Source organism: Temnothorax longispinosus, chromosome 4 (genome assembly GCF_030848805.1).
Source record: "Temnothorax longispinosus isolate EJ_2023e chromosome 4, Tlon_JGU_v1, whole genome shotgun sequence".
In the NCBI taxonomy this organism is placed as follows: Eukaryota; Metazoa; Arthropoda; class Insecta; order Hymenoptera; family Formicidae; genus Temnothorax; species Temnothorax longispinosus.
In genome coordinates this window covers 19,577,613-19,594,761 of record NC_092361.1, presented here as the reverse complement: position 1 = coordinate 19,594,761, position 17,149 = coordinate 19,577,613, and the positions used below count along the sequence as shown (strand labels likewise).

At 43.4% G+C, this 17,149-nt stretch overlaps 1 protein-coding gene across 6 annotated transcripts in view; it reads left to right on the top strand.

The window, feature by feature from the left end:
- Cut (homeobox protein, cut) overlaps window positions 1-17,149 on the top strand; it is a 136,557-nt gene that overhangs the window by 59,997 nt on the left and 59,411 nt on the right. For all 6 annotated transcript variants that reach the window (XM_071776914.1, XM_071776909.1, XM_071776913.1 and 3 more), the window contains exon 3: window positions 8,736-8,933. In XM_071776914.1, coding sequence (XP_071633015.1) covers window positions 8,736-8,933 — 198 coding nt within the window. The remainder of the gene's footprint in view (window positions 1-8,735; window positions 8,934-17,149) is intronic.

Sequence of the window (17,149 nt, the reverse complement as noted above, 5' to 3'; positions counted from 1 at the left end):
ATTTTTGATATTCCATCGCTTTTTCGTATGAAGCATTTATTTCGGAAGAATTAGAATTTAAAATATTATTGCAATAATTATTCTTTCTCTCTGCCTCTTGTTCTCTACAAAAAATTATTAGACCGATTTATGTCTGCGTCTTATTTGAACAAAAGTTAGAGTTGATATAGAATCTGTTTCGGAACTTGACTTATGTTACTTCAGAGATACATGACTCATATCTCTGCAATGCATAATGCTACATAATGGCACTATGCAGATACATTGAATTAGAATTCAATAGCAACTGTAAATGCATTAGCAATGTGGATGTAGATTGTAGCGGATATAATGACGTTATCGATCTCGGCTCGAGGCATAAAGATTATTATGTGGATATTGGTGTATTTTCGGAAGTTGCCGAGCTCCCTACTGATTCGAGGCATCGGCGACGTCAACGCAGATTCAAAACAAGCGGCCGTGATTGGACGCTCCGGGCACGTCGTGAAGTGGAAGGGAAGAAAGACCGAGGGTAAGGGGAAGGGCTAGGAACTTGAAAGAGTGCTCGTGTCTAATGATGTTTAAGAAAGGGCTTTAATTTTTCATTAGGACAACGGGGAACATCAAAGGCGTTTCTTTATTTTTTAACCAATGCCTTGAGGCTAGTTTCCGCCCGCGCACATTGCAGCCGCCGGTATATTATCCGTTCCCGACTTCCGTTCGAAATACTCTTTCAGCCGACACCCCCGGCTGAACGACGTATTGACATTTCTTAAATATTGCCGTCCTGATGCGTCCATATCGAAAGACAGTCTATTTGCCCCCGGGAGAAGTTCGTTCTGCCTCTTCTCCCTTCCTCCCTCTCTCGCTTGCCTCCGCGTAACGTATTGCATCGTTGTCAGAAGTCGTCGGTGCACGTGGGAACCTGCTCCCTATGCCACATGGAGGATCGTCCTTAGCTATTAAGGGCCCGCGCATATGCGTGTGCTCAGAGTAAAGAACACGACAAACGGTCGACGACCCTTTAGAGAAATGTCTCTCTTAGGACATACGCGGCCACGTTTATTGTCCTACGATTTAACGAGCCCAATGTAGACGAATGCTGCCTATCTTTCCTCGTTTGCGAATGAAATCTATGTATGTATAGATATGTATATGTCGACATATTGTCAGATAATGTTTAATGTAATTTTTGTCTAGATTTATGGTCGCGTCATTTAATACCTCGTTATCGCGTGTTTTGATCCTCGAGAGATACTTGTTCACGTTATTACATATTGCGATGTGTACGCAAATGTCAGATTTATTCCATTAACTCGAATCATGTGGGAATATTAATCGTGAAACGTGAAATATCGTCACCTTACGTGTTATCTTTCATTTAAAGCCAAATGCAACGGGTAAGCGTGGCAACGCGATCAATGATAGCGATCACACATTCGCTCTTCGTTTCTGAAGCTCGAACACGAAGATGCACGATAATCAATGAGAATGATGTCTGACAGAAAGAGAGGAAGAGGCATTCGCAAGAGAAGCTCCTTGGCTTTCTCTTTGGCGACTTCTCGTGTATGTCTCCCGCGTCCCCAACCGCATATTGCAGCATGTACCGGGGCTTAGAGCCGATCGATATCTTAATAATAAATACAAGAGGGGTTCACTCTGATGGCTGGTTGGTGTGAGATTGAAGAGGGGGACTGTGGGGAGGTGATTGGGGGTGGAATGACGCCACGTTGTATCGGTGGCGCGGAGGATTTGCGTTAGATAGAACAAACGGGAGGAAGGATGGAGCGAGAGAGATGAAACGGGACGAAAGGGGGAGAGACGGAGAGAAAGCGGGAGAGATCAAGAGAGGGTGAGAGGGGTGAGCGAGAGGGAGATCATTCGCACCTCGAGGTGTAATGAGAAAATTTGAAATATCGCGGGCGTCTCCCGTTCTTCTCTCTTCCGCCATTCCTCTCCGCCACTCTCCCCTCTCTATCTCTTTCTCTTTCTCTCAACTCCCTTCTTCTAAAAAAGTATATATATATAACAACGCCGGTAGTCATAAACGGCTGATCCGCGTACACTCGTCCCCTCGTCCCCTTGCTCTCTCCTTTCCACTTTTTTTCTCCGCCACCCTGTGGGAGATTATAAAGGCGCCTGGTATAAGGCACTCTCTTCTCTTACTCTCTTTCTTTGTTTGTTTGCCCGTTTCCTCTCTGTCGCCTTCCGTAATGCCGCCGACCGGGCGAGGAGTTTTCGTGGACAACCGCGATTACACACCCGTCGCCGCGACGCCGAGCCGCGCCGCTGCGACGCGCGATCGACCGGCGACCTATCGATCGACCGTAACTTTAACTCACCCGAACATCGCATCTGTCATAAAAATATCGGTGTAGTTTTAATGAACATTTAGATACGGTCAGTGGACGCGCTCGAAATATGGGTCACGACGCTTGATCGGTAGCTCGCAGACGCGATATGAACCTCAATGAACGGGCGCGATCTTGCTCGGCGCTACAACCGGCAATTGCAAGTCAAAAGTGCGACATTACGATTCTTTATGTCCGCATAAATTTACTCTCTCTCTTTCTTCCGCCTATCGCGCGGTATTACTTCGGGCTTTCCGCGGTTACTCATTTGTCATTGTTTGTCACGAAAAGGCGGTATCGGGGAATTGATGGAATGCACTATTAGTTATTACGTACACGTTTTTAACTACAGTTGGAAGAGAGTTGCGACTTGAAGGTGGTGGGAAGGAAGATGTATCTTTATGCATGATGAAAACTGGAGGCATCACGCGAGGCAGATTGTGCGAGAAATGCGCCGGTATTCACGGAATGGCCTTTCCTTATAGCAGGAGCAATGATGATACGTATATTGATTTGACAATGGCATAATGTCGTGTTCTTGTTCGCCGGTTCTTATCCCCCGCGAATCCGACGTTCGACAGCGTTTTATAGCGCGATCCCACCGTCTATCACCGACGTTTTATCGTGCTCATTATCCCGCTCATTATTCGTCGATCGAGATTTGACATTTCGCGTGAGCGATCGATCGGACGTCTTCGCGATTCTGTTCGCTTCGGAATTTCCCATGCCTCTTATATTAGTCAACCGGCGAGAAATAAACAGAGAAAAAAAAGAAGAGTGGTGTCGATGATGTCGGGCGCGGTGAAGATAAAAATAGACGCGAGAACGCGTGAGGGCAAAGGCGCGTGATCTATTCGGGATTCCGCGTTCGGCGCACAAAGAATGCTCGGCGTTCGACGGGGCAAATATCAGACATGCTCGCGTCGACTTTACACACGAATATGTTCCTCATCGTAAGAGGATGTTATATAGTTTCAGTCTTCTCTTGAATTGTACACACAATGATTTACATAAAAGTCATCTATAAAGAACTATAAAGAGATGAAACCATAAGGTTTGCTTTCAAATCTACCGTAGCTTTTGTTGTTAAACCTTGGGACTTTATAACGACCTGAGAGATAAACTCAACTCGCCATGACGGTCGAATCGACTGAAAGAGCCGCTTTTTGCGATTCTCAATCTTCTTTGCTCGACGGCTGAGAGAGAAAGGTAAAAAAGGAAGAAGACGACGAGAGTCGAAAAATCTTATTCTGGAGTTACCTGAAATTGACTGCGCGGAGATTAATATCCCGCCGGTCAATCTCCGAGATATATAAATGTCTGCTGTGTCTATTCGTCTGCTGACGATATTTTAAATGATAATTCAGATCTGGTCGAGAATATAGTACCATTATCTTATTAATGTATTGTTATTATTTATTGCAAAAATTTATATTTTTATGGATTTTAATGTGTTCATGAAAATAAACTTAAAAAGTGTAGAAAATTAGAAGAAAGTAACGATATACATTTATAAATAATAAATTAAAAATACTCGTGCACTTTTTCGAGTATATAACAGTTACTCCAATAATAGAAAGCTCGAATGATCGCAGCAGTATAACAGGTAAAAGACGTCTACCCAGACGCATTTACAGTCGGCCATTATGCAACGATATAGCGCGTAGGAAATCGATTCTTTCGACTCTCGTCGCCGGCGGTAGAAGCGGCGATCGCACAAAGTGCGTGACCATACAATATATATAGATGCAGGAGGTAATCCCGCAGTTAAGGTTCTTGCGTCCGCGCGCGTGTTGCAAGGAACTGAGATTCCCTTACGTCCCTATGTCGAATCAGTGAGTACCGATCGATCGACGCAGCCGGGCACCGTGGATAACCGTCGGATAACCGTCAATTTGCAAAAGGGGTGTAAGACGGGCGTCGAGACCGAGACGAAACGACTCGACTCGACTCGACGGTACGGCGATCGACCCGATCCAAGTGCCGGCACACATCGCGCGATTGCTCACCTTCTTCCCTCTTCAGGGTTGAAAGGCGGCTGGTGTAATCGATGCTGTCGGACGATCGAATCGAGACTGCGGCGGCTGCTGCCAGTAGCATCTTGTAATGATAGGCGAGGACGACGGGCGCCCAATCGCCGATCTGACGTGCGTCCGTAACGAAGTAATTCGATCGTGTCACGAAATCCGCTCCGTGTATTTTGCTACGCTCGCCATTCCTTCCGCGAGTTCTCGGGTCAGCGCAGCTGCTGCAATTTCGATTCGTTTTCTCGCTGACGCAAACAATGCACGACGAATAAAGCAAGTTTGTCATTTTATTCCGAGATTATCAAATTCTTAACCGGCAGCGGTAATGTTAAACCTACACGATTCCCAGCCAAAGGTTAATGTGTTTGTTAAATTGGCACGATCAATGAAATCGGGTCAGCGCAGCTGCTCAATTTCGATTCGTTTTCTCGCTGACGCAAACAATGTACGACGAGTAAAGCAAGTTTGTCATTTTATTCCGAGATTATCAAATTCTTAACCGGCAACGGTCATGTTAGACCTACACGATTTTCAGCTAAAGGTTAATGTGTTTGTCAAATTGGCACGATCAATGAAATCGATCAATGAAATCGATATTACATTATTTTTTTTATGCCGTACTTGGAAATATACACTAGAGATCATCGGGCGATTAACGAGCGCTTGTATTCTTCTAACGGGACAATGGTATTAATACAAACCGATGCGCGGGTACTTTAATCGGCGATCGGCGCTTTCTGGATCTGATACGGTGAGTGTAGAGCGCGAGAAGCGCGGCAAGGGTAGAGGATGTTATTCAGAAGCGATAAAATCGTCGTAGTGCATGTAATGACAAACACATGCGTTCTCACCCCGGATCCTGACTCCGCGGTGTATAGGTCGCCCTATCGGGCCGGATCTATATAACATGGCATATGTTTAGGTCATTAATTAGCATCTGGAGCCAATTAAAGTAATTACGAATTCGACGGTAAAATATCGCTGCAAGCTACGGGCGGTCTAAGAGCGCTCTATCGGCGGCGGCGTACTATACGAGCGATTCCGAAGCCGCATGGCATACACGCAACAAAACCGAACCACGTCAGTTTTTATCAGACATCCGTCATGTTGTGAAGGCGATCGATTGTTCTACGAAACTATAACGGGGATACTTATATTGCCGCCATGAGGCAATGTAAAGTTTCCCCCGCTAGCATTACGCGGCCGGTCTATTATTCTCGGTATCGCGATCTCGTTACTAATGGCATCATTACTATCCGTTTCGACAAGTTCGGAAACTTTAGCAACGGCCACTTGCAGAGCTTATCGAAGTTAAATATTGACTTGTGCCTATGATATATATTATGACCTAAAAGAAATGTAGTACGGTATTGTATGTCCGAGCGATGTTAAGCAATAATCTGCTCTGTGCACAATTTAATTTATTCATACCGTTTCCCATTAAAGCGAAAACATTAGATCGATGATGTCGATCCTTATATCACAACGCTTTTTATAAAAACGCGCTGTGCTTCCTATTTCCGGCGGTACATAAATGTAGTGGGAAATATAAATTAGTCATACATCGCAATGCAGTTTAATTACAAAATAGGAACGCGCACTTATCGCCATTCGCTTATTTGCGATGGTGAATATTTAGCACAACAATAACGAGATGCATCGGCGTGATACGCATTTGGCGCTATAAATCATCGTCGGCAGAATCTTTTACGTTTAAATCGCGCGTTATGACCGTCGACCGCTCGATCGTTCGGGACGCTCAAAGAAAATCATTATCCGCCAACGACTTCCGCTGTTAATGTAACGATCACGGTAGCTCCGCGCGGGAGGACGATCGTTATCGGCGAACCTCTCTCGATCCTCCGTCTATCAGGCCGCGAGTCCTCGGAATTTTCCCCACCGCCAACATCAGTTTCCTGACGTGTGTCCACGTGACAAATACGCAGGATGCTACCAGACGGCAGCTATCGATACGCATCCGCCATTCGAACAGCCGTATATTACGGCTCGCTCTCAGATATGTATTTATGCTTCCCGTATCATTTCGCAATTATCGATAACATCGTCAAGGCTTTTTGCAGGAAACAATGGGTCATTACTTGCCTGCTGTAGCCTGGTGCCTCTGTTTCTCCTTCTCTCTCTCTCCCTCCTTCTCTCTCTTTCTCTCTCTCTCTCTCGCCTCTTGCCTCTGACTTCGTCCACGCTACATGCTCGATGCTCGTCCTCACCTCTCCCGACTGTTCGCCGATCGCGACGCCATATGTGTGTCTCACGAGACGTCATACACATTGACGAATCGATATACACACGTCGATGCCGCGTATCGCATAAACTGAACGAAACTTTCGACGTTGTTCATTTTATTTTCAGTAGTTGCACTTTTGCTCGAAACCAATATTATCTTACATTAAGACAAGTAGCGTCTACGGCGTTGGTTAACACCTATGATTAAATCTATTCATTTTTTCCGTCTACACTCTTTTCCTGTAGGTCGATTGTAGGCTGTGCACTCGGAAAGATAGCGAATTGTCGATCGTGATTGTCAGCGTAACTCGAACTTGTTAATGAATGAACGGATCGGTGGGTTACGTCATCGACGCTCAATTGTTGATCGTAGAAGCGACAGGTCCGGTTTCCCTTCCGACGCGGTGAGCCGGTACAGAAGCGGTATAACCTGTTTGATTCGACCGATCGATCCCGAATCCCTTCCCGGATGCCTTCTATCGAATTGCCGCGAACGTGGATAAAGCGGACAGCGGGAAAAGAGAGGAGACGAAAGAGAGTCGCGGAGAGAGGACAAGAATTGCAGGCAGGGGTAACTATCCGGCGTGTACATGCCGCGAATGTAGCCGGGTATAGGCCGGTTCGAGGGCCGAGCTACTTTGAATATAAAAGCTTGCTATAATTAATATCCAAGCTGGAACAACGGGGGCGGCGAACAATATTTATTAGATACTTTATGGGGAAAGTTTAAAAAGGTAATCCCCTTTCTGTGCTTAACGGTGCCTTCGTTATTTTCGTATCAACTCTCCCATTTTCCCTATCGATGAAAAAGTTTTGATTTGAAAGAGCCGGACCGGTTCTTTCGTTTCATCGTGTCTCCGTGTACTTACGACACTCGTTTGTGCTTTACGTTGATAAAGGGGTAACGTCGCGGCAGACGTCGCACATCGGCACGCTAATTAACGAGCTCTTTGCCAGAGATCTGGCAAAAGCAGATATAGTCGCCAAAAGTATTTCGTCGTTAATGGTCTCCTTGCGAGAGTTACGCCTTCGTCGCTTTTGACGAAACAGTGCTCTTTTATGTATCGATATGCATGAGCGATTTCAGCAGAAATGCAGAAACGCTATGATATGTGTAGAATGTAATTATTGTAACTGACATGTTATAGCGGCAACGATGTTTACACTACGTATATTAAGTAACAGTTGAACTCGCAAAAATATTGATGGCAATATATAGTATTTCTAGTTGTTACTGCAATTTACCGTATGACGTGCGATATGCGATACATAGAATGAAAAGAAAGGTAATTCTTAATCACGTATAGGAGCCAACTTCGCGAATAAATATATAGTTCTAACGCGGACGAGATATTGCACAGGTGGTTTGATGTAAACTCTCCGGGGGACAGTCTTCGAATTCCGGTAACATTAAAGAATTACATTATAGAACGACGAAGTGCGTTACAATGTCCAGGATCAAAGAAACTGCGACGCCAGCCTACTATTTCCTGCGCTGAGAATATCAAAGCAGCCTCGCGCGGCTCGACGGGCCGTCGTTTCTATTTTTGCCGGCTTTTCGTAGCCGCGAAATTAGGTGCAGCCGGCGAGAATTGATTGATTTCGCGTCGCACGGCTCCGCGACGGTAATTTAACGATCCGGACCACCGTGAAAAATTTGCACAGAGTGTACACCTTAAGCGCAATCGTCTGCGCCGTTAAAACTCCGGCTGCGTTGCAAAATTAAACCTCTTTAAAGTGAAATGGAGTACAACTTCCACGCGAATTACAAAGTGTCTATGTCTCGGTGAACAGGACTATCGCTTATTATTAACTCGTGAGCGGTGATATTTTTCCGTTCTTCTATTAATTAGTCTTGAAAATTAGTTCGTCAAATGTGCGCGGTATAAAGAACTTATATCGGTAGAGTTGATAAAAAATGCCAATACTGCTCGTCTATATCGCGTGATATTGTTAAGGTGACTCGAATCAGTTTTGCAATTTAACGTAATACGATCTTCGTCTCGCATGTTTGATTAAGTCACCGAGAAAATTAAATTTTCAATTCTCTCGGCGATTTTCAATTCTCACCGAATTGATATACTGGTATATTACGAACGTTAACATTCATTATCGTCTTTTCTTCTTGTTACAGAGAGCGACTTCGGCGGAGAAAGAAATAGCCGCGCTAAAAGAACAGCTCGCCGCAACGAATGACAACAATTCCAAGACTGAGGGACACCAATTGTCTCAGCCTCCGCAGGGAAGCGATCAACAACAGGTACACGATGCCAGCAATCCCAGAAGGACGCCGAACAGCAACCTCGAGGAGTTGCAGGCCAAAGACAAAGAGGTGCGTTAGATCAAACTCGAACCCTTCCGCTAAAATGTTGCTCTCTCGTGTATTGCCGTGTGGAGTGTGGGACGGTGATTGTAATCTTGAACTTCTCCCTCCTCCTCTTTCCTCGTTCCCACTTTCTTCTTAATATTTAATTAAAAATAAAAGAATAACAAGTTAATACTCTTTCTTCTAAAATAGTCAGTAACGCAATAAATCGTCTCTGATAAGAAAAAAATTATTAGTATATTTCAATGTTTCCTACAAAATTTTTTTCTTCCCATATGTATACAATTTTTTCTTTATTAACAACAACAACGTAAATAATGAGATAATGAGATAGTATCACTGTAATTAAGAAAAGCAGATCTCTCATGATTTGCGAAAGGATTGACAAATCGAACGTTCCTTCACGAGCGATCGCACGGCTTAACCAACCCGGGGGTTGCTGCGTGCAAAACCACCGCGTGTATGCTAGTACGATTTCTGTGTGCAGACACGCGTGAGTCGCGGCATGTTGAGGTGAATGACTAACGTTGCTCGTGTTCGATATCCGCATTCGGTGGATTATTGTCCCTCTCCTTCTTTATCCGCCTACGCAATTCTGTTCCACGCAATCACGTTCGTATACCGCACGCATGCCTGACACTCACCCCTTTCTAACCGACTGTTGTGTCGTCGCTCAGACGCTTCAAATAGCATACTTTTCAACTAAATTTTTTAAATTAATAGCCACGTAGACGGAAAATCTTTGCAATTTTCTCGAAAGTTAGCTGAATACAATACATTTCGATACAAAATAATATACGGGAAAGAACGTCAGCTTTTGCGACAAATTGCAATCAATTATTAGGAATTTTATGTCAGTATTATATTGAAATACTATATTAAGTATAATCAAATTTTAATCTTAATGTCAATAAGAATCTTATTAAAAGCGTAATCTTAATAAGAATCTTAGTAAAAGTGTAATAAATATTATATTACATTTAACATTATTGAAGAATATTATATAAAGGGGAACGTTATTTATTAATTCAAAGATTATGGAAATAGTATTAACCGATAAAAGTATAATACCTAAGATTTTAGAGCTAGCTCTTTGTACGTCATTCACCATACGAAACTTCCTACTTGTGTTTTACAAATTATATTTATTTATAAGTAGATTGGTATATAAATTATGGAGACAGAAGTGATTGTGGGTTTTACATGGCGATTCGCATTTAGGCAACATGATTGGCATACAAACGGCAGGTAATGAATTCGGGTGAGCCGTTTCGCAACTCTCTCGCGTGGCATTTTTCTCTCGAGAAAGATACACGATCGGGACCTAGATTCGCGATAAACGTTTCAAATTACCTCGCCGCGCGTTTCCCGCGAAACTACACGAACTCCTGCCTGCAGCTATAAGTAGCGAACGTAACTAATGATACCCGATCAGCTCTATCGAAATAGATAACGAAGTCAATTTAGAAAAGCCGTAACGCGCCGGGGATCTCGCGCCGTATCGCTTTTCAGCGTTGTCCATTAACGTCGCGTCCGATTGAATAGGCGCATCTCGGCATATATTTAGTAACGACGAACGCGGCACGTCGTATGGATCCGATCGGCTTGCTCGGGTCGTTAAAGCGCCCAGAATGTGGCAAATGGCAAGGCGCAAATTTTCTATTACGATTCGCTCGCCCGCGGTTTTGGAACCCCGCGCTATACGATAACATTATCGTATATTTATCGGGAGGGTAAATAACCCTGGGGAGAGGAGGGCGAGCGTGCGCGCGCGCGCGCGCGGTTTCGCTCTCGGCAAAAATAGCCGCGACGACCGTGCAAACTCCGTGCGTCTCCGAGAAGCTGCGCGAGTAACATTGCTCTCGTCTAACTGCCCGCTGCAATCTCGATCTGCAACGTGCAGCTGCCGCGCGACACGGATGAATGGAGATAATGACGGTCATCTCTCACTTTTACCGCCAAATATTCGACCTAATAAACTACGGTCGTCTCGTACGGGCGGCTCCATTTTCTTGGGTTTCATTTTATCTAGGGATAGAGGGCATCGCGAGGTATGCCGAGCTGTTACGCTTCTGGCTGATGTGCAATTAAAGTTAATTAATTGTATAAGTAGGTAATTATGTATAAATTTATGTAGCGTAATGAAATGTTATATCTGCGTCTGACGTATATATTGTCATTGCATAACTTACGTATTTGGGATTTAAATATTTCTTTAAATTCTATTACATTGATAAAATTAGTAATTATATACAAAATATTAATGCGTAAATTTTTATTAATGATAACAAATCTATAGATAAAAAAAATAATAGTTTATTAATGTTACAAAAGAATCTGTTTTTCTTTTCGCTCATTCCAAGCTATAGAAGAAGGATACTTGCTATATAGATCAAACTGCCACAGGCCTTGAATAAGGCATATAGAGCTATCCAAGTCGATAAATCTTCGAGAGGTAATATAGAATACGAGTTACCCGCCGCTACTCGAAGCCTTTTTTCCCCGGAAGTGGTCAGGAAGAGCCTAAGTGGTAGTTGCACCCTTTAGTGCCGTGCACTTTGCGTGGTTTACGAAGCGGCGTGCAAGGAGGTCGAGCCCGTAAAAATCTTGCGGTAAAGGAAAAGGAGTGTGGCGGGAATGGTGGGAGGAAGCGTAACCTGTTAAGGGTGTATAATGCGAGAGGGGCGAAAACACAGCGGCACGATTGCGGGCGGGGGGTGGCGGGGGCTGTACACGAGTTCTTAAACAAAGCCAAAAACACTTAAAGCGGCGCGCGCGTGAGAAAGGAGTGATAAAAACGCCGCTAAGAGTTCAATAAGTATCCTCCTTAGAGCCAATAACAACCACTCCTCCTTTTCTGTCGCCTTCAACCACCGTCCGCCCTTCCTCTGTTCCCTTTGCGCCCCCCTCCCCCTCCCCGTCTCTGTTGTCGCCGCGCGAGGAAAATCGTTTGCTTCGAAGCCTTCGAGCCTGTTGTAATCCCGGAGCCGATAATCTCCGATCCCGTCCCTCCTCTTGTCAACGTCGTATCCTTGGTCCTTGTTCGTCCGTCCCCTTGTCTCGAGGATAGGAAGGGGATGGCGCGCGTTCTGTTCTCGCCGACGATGCCTTTTAACGGATAAGAATTTGCTCCGCGGACAATGTCTTTATTGAGAAGCCATCGCGCGCCGTGGAGCACCGGAATGATTTTTATTATTCGTCGATTAAAGAGAGGTAATGGCAGTTTCAAGTCCCTCCCGAGCGACGGGATGATTTAAGGACGATAATGAGGAGTAAATAATGCGATAGTGTCTCCGAAAGAGGGGGACGAGGACGCGGGTATCTCAGAGAGGGGTGGTTGCGCGATACTCGGGAGTACGCCCATGAATTATGGAGACTTCGGAAGTACGTTAGTTTATGACGGGTCGATAATTATCAGACACGTGCGTCAATGTATATATTGCTGTAGCTGATACTGTCTTTACTCCGCTAACAATTTTGGATACCTGATACGTGCTTACTGATTCTGAACATAAACATTGCACGAATATAGATTTCTCAATTTAAGTGTTTTATAATATTATACGTACGAGTATCTGATTATACATGACGTTACCCAGAACTCGAACAAGACGCATTCGTGGACGCTTTGCTTCCGCGTATACGCCATACTTTAGTTGGCGGTACACGCGCGCGACCCAGAAGTTCCTCTTATTTTTTCGGAAAGCGTCACAAAGCGAGACATATTCCACCAGCTATCTTTTTCCGAGAGCGTCTTGTTAACTGATAAGAATTATCAATTTACATTTATCAATCGACTCCGCAGTTTCGATCAACAAGTTTTGACATCAGTAAAGATTAAATTGTCTCTCGACAGCCTTGAATAATTAATCTTGAGCGATATCTGCTTCTATTTTTTTTAGGTCATAATTAGAAGAGTTCTGTTCTCCATTGCGACTAATTTCACTGCTATAGAAACTCTGATTCCTCCACGTATACGAAAACTTGTAATAGATATTTTTTTCATTTTTTATGTTGCAAATGTGTTACCCACGACACGCGGAATGAACTGGCGATGATTTGCGATTGCAAACGTTTTTCCGTGACTCATTATCTCAATGTTTTAGAGCTACCAATCTTATGTATGCGAATCGTAACTTCGACCACCAACGGTCGACTCCGTTACGGCACGTCTGTAATTTCAACAAGACATTGTGAGCGATCCACGCTGTCCCCGCGGCACCCTGTCCGTCACCCTCGAAGACAGGCTCGCGCATCGCGCATTTAAATCATGCGTTCCGGAAAGCGTCCCGCTCGCCCCGCCGAAAATAAATCACTTCAGTCGCGCGTCTGAATCACGAACCCGCGCGAGCAATACGACGACGAAGAACGTCGTCAGAAAACGCGGGGATTTCTTTATTTTCGATGCTGGTTTCGTTAAGTCTATGTGTCACTCGCATGTGATATCTATTGGAACGTTCATCGTCCGATTTAAATACGATACAAACGAAGTTACTTCCGTAGTATATTATTAGACAGAAGTATCATGGAAAGAGAGAGAGGGAGGGAGAGAGAGAGAGAGAAATTTTTTTCCCGGATAGGATGTGGCCAGATATTAGAATCGTTGCGACCGCGTAACATCCTATAAACATGGCAATAATAAAAATTAGCGCGATGGATAAAGCAGCGCGATAAGCGCGCTCGTCCGCGATTCATTCCGTTTCCGTTTCCTGTCGCGTAACCACGCCGGACGATATCGAAACGATGAGTATCGATGTAGGACGAGCGTGCTCATTTGACGGCACGGTAGCAGACGTTCACGAATCCTCGATTAGGTCCCTCAACGAAACGAGGATCTAGCAATGTTTGCGCTGCTTAAACTGTCGCGATAACGATGGCGTTGACATTTCTGTACATTTTTAAGTCATAAGAGAAGAGTTCCTTCTATTGAGCATTCGTAGAATTTTCGACGCGCATATAATTGCTACGAGTGCATATGAAGTAACTTCAAATGCTTTATCTAGATTTATCTCTCGATGCGAACAATAAATTACAATGGCGGAAATGTTCCCAATGTTTAGTCTTTGAGTTCCATCAACATTGCTGTCTCCTTGTCTCTGTTGCTGCAGAAATTGGATATAGTGAGAATGATAACATACGCGCTACCGAGGTGGCTGAGAGCTTTCGGGCCTTTGTGTAGTTTGTGTCGCGGCGACAAATTGAATTCGTCACGGCTACGGTTCTAAATTCTCGCTATTTTGTTGATGTACTTATCTTCAACATTTTGTCGCGTCACCGAGCGTCTTACTTCCCGCAGCTGCTTGATCTTAATTAAACGCCAGAAATCTCTGGCACCTTTAAAACTTGTAATAGATATTCATTTGTCCTTAACGCTTCACGTGCCGTGAATCTCCAGTCATAATTACGCCAAGTTATCATGGGCATGCTTGATCAATGAATAAAGAGAATCACTGTTTTAACGTTATTTGATAAATCACGATGACAAATTAGGGTTGCTTCCATAGAAGCCGCTCTAAGATGTTTCGGCATTGTTGAAATTTTACATTTGGAATATATATATGTGACAAAAAAATATCTTCCACTTTTCCAAACGATAATTTTAAATTGCAGAGAATACGATTATTATATAATTGCGTGACACGAGCTTAATTTGCATTCATTGCAATTGGAAATTATTAATTATTCAATCTACCTGTCACATCGATTCTCGAATATTTCACCGATTATCTCGGGGTAACGCAAACGCGATGCACGCTGATGATTGACAGTGATTGCTGCCAAAAGGCACAGTGGGAAGTTCGAGTCATTTGGTCGAGTCGTTGTAGCGTGACGAATGATTCATTCTCCGCGCAATTATAACAGAAAATATAATGGTCCTTCGGATATCTATCAATTCGTTAACAATAGTAATAATAACGACAACGTGCGATTTGAATCGTTTTATATTTCTGAGAATTGTATCATAAATGAATCCTTAACGACTTCGGCGAAGTTTAGAATTATTTTATTTTATTATTTCGGATCGTTTTCTTTCGACTTTCACGAGACGCTTAAGGGGTGACAAAGAGAAGGAAGAAGAGAGAGAGAGAGAGAGAGAGAGAGAGAAGAAGAAGAAGAGTAGAACTTCTGGTGGCGTGGCGAGATGAAAGAGACACCGTGATACTCGTGCCAAGGCAAATACGCTCGGCGAGTGTTTCAAAACACGTTGGCTAATGTACCGAGCGCGGGGGGTAGATCGAAAAATAACCGAGAGCGTTATCCGCGCTTCTTCTTCTCATGTCCTATTCCCGCGTATCGTCCTACGAAGTGAGATTACCACCGGAACAACCGCGCGGTCGTTCTGTGCAAAAGGCACAACAGAACATCTCTTTCTTGTCGTATCTTCGTTTGTTCGTTCGTAATGTTGCTACGCCGAAGTGGCAACGCCACCCGAAGTGGATACAATAGTACAAGTGTTCAACGTTTAAACGTAATTCTTGGATGCATTAAAAGTTTATATTTTATTTTCTTGCGCTCTCGATGTTGTGTATATCTATTTTATTTGGGATAAAATGTGTAAATTGTAAATTAAGACCGACTTTTGCTAAAAAATTTTCGCCGGTTACTTTATAGAGCGGAATATTGTTTATGAATGAAGGTATAAGTCGACAATCTAAGACATCGCCGAATAACTTTGTCGTTTTGTACTTCCGTCGTGACTGCAGCGTCGACGACAGATGCACACCAGCTATGGTGGAATTTTTATTCTGTGTGTATTAGGGACGACTGTAAAATTACTCTTAGGAATTTCACATGCATGAGTATTTATTAGAAACAGATAATTAAAACTATCAAAAGAACGTCAAAAAATTGTAAATAAGTGACTCAGATATTAAAAAATTTTTAGCATATGATATAATTTTAATATACCGTATTTTTATTGTTTAAATATTTCGTTGTGTGACAGTTTACACAATTTCCTTTTTACTTTACTTCTTACATGATCTTCAAGCCTGACTGTTCGAATCTTATCTCATCATCGCAGACTTCTTCGTGTGAGCCAATCGGAACCGTGTCCGTTTGTCGCAATTAACAACGAGATATCGGTAACGGACGCCATATTAGTAACGCCGATGATAGGCCCGCATGAGTATATCCATAACGATATTACCATATTTGTCCTGATAGGAAGATTTGCTGATAATTAGCGCGATAAGGAACAATCGACTGCGCAATACACGACGATACGGCGCGACAAACAATCGGGTCGCGGCTCGAACGAAACGACAAATTTTATCATGCCTCCGGCACGACGATTACGTGTCTGTATCTACACGCTATATATATAACGGATATATAGCGTACTTATCCACGAAGTATCCGCGGCGCCATGCGCCATAAAACAGATTAGACTTATGGATTTGAACTGACGGATCTATCAATGGGTGGAGAAACCAGAGTTTTCCAATTATGTAAGCATTCTTATATGTATAATATGTTTTTTTAATTGTATATTATAAATTTATCATACGTGGAATGAAACGTATTTTTTGTGAGAAAATAATGAACTAAATTTTCTCGATGCATATATTTAAACGTCATCGACATGACATATATTTCTCAATGATTCATATTTATTTAATTTGAAAATTTTCACAATACATTTTTAATTAAAATTTATAAATCTCTGTACTTATTGGCGAGAGAGAAAAATAAATTATCAAAGTTTTCATGGTGTGCACGAGCTCAAGAAAAATTTTGTATTTTATGGATACCGCAGTTTTGCAGTATAAAATGTGATATGAAATGCAATAATTTTTGTGGATATTATATCTGCACACGTCTCATCAGGAATCCATCTTGCGGTATTCGCGGAAAGGATTCGCGGTTGCGTTGAGGCTTTCGAAAGGGTTTCGACTCGAGGGTACTGACCGGTGACCGGGGCCGAAGGGACCGACAGGGAGAGAGGATGGTGGTCTGGCAAAAACCTGGGAATATTTGCACTCGAGCGAAAATGACGTGGGTTAGAAGTGCAACGAGTGCTTCTTCCAACGATAGCTGCCCGGCTTATGCCGGTCGTCAGGAGAAACCAATATCGTTTATAGAGATATTCATTTCGTAAGTTTCGAGTAGAACAAAATATACAAACTCGCGATATAACTCGTTCGTTTCCACCCATTCCCTCCCCTGTTAAAAAAAATCGTGGATTTCCTTTCTGCTGTCGTTTTGTCTCTTTTCCTTCG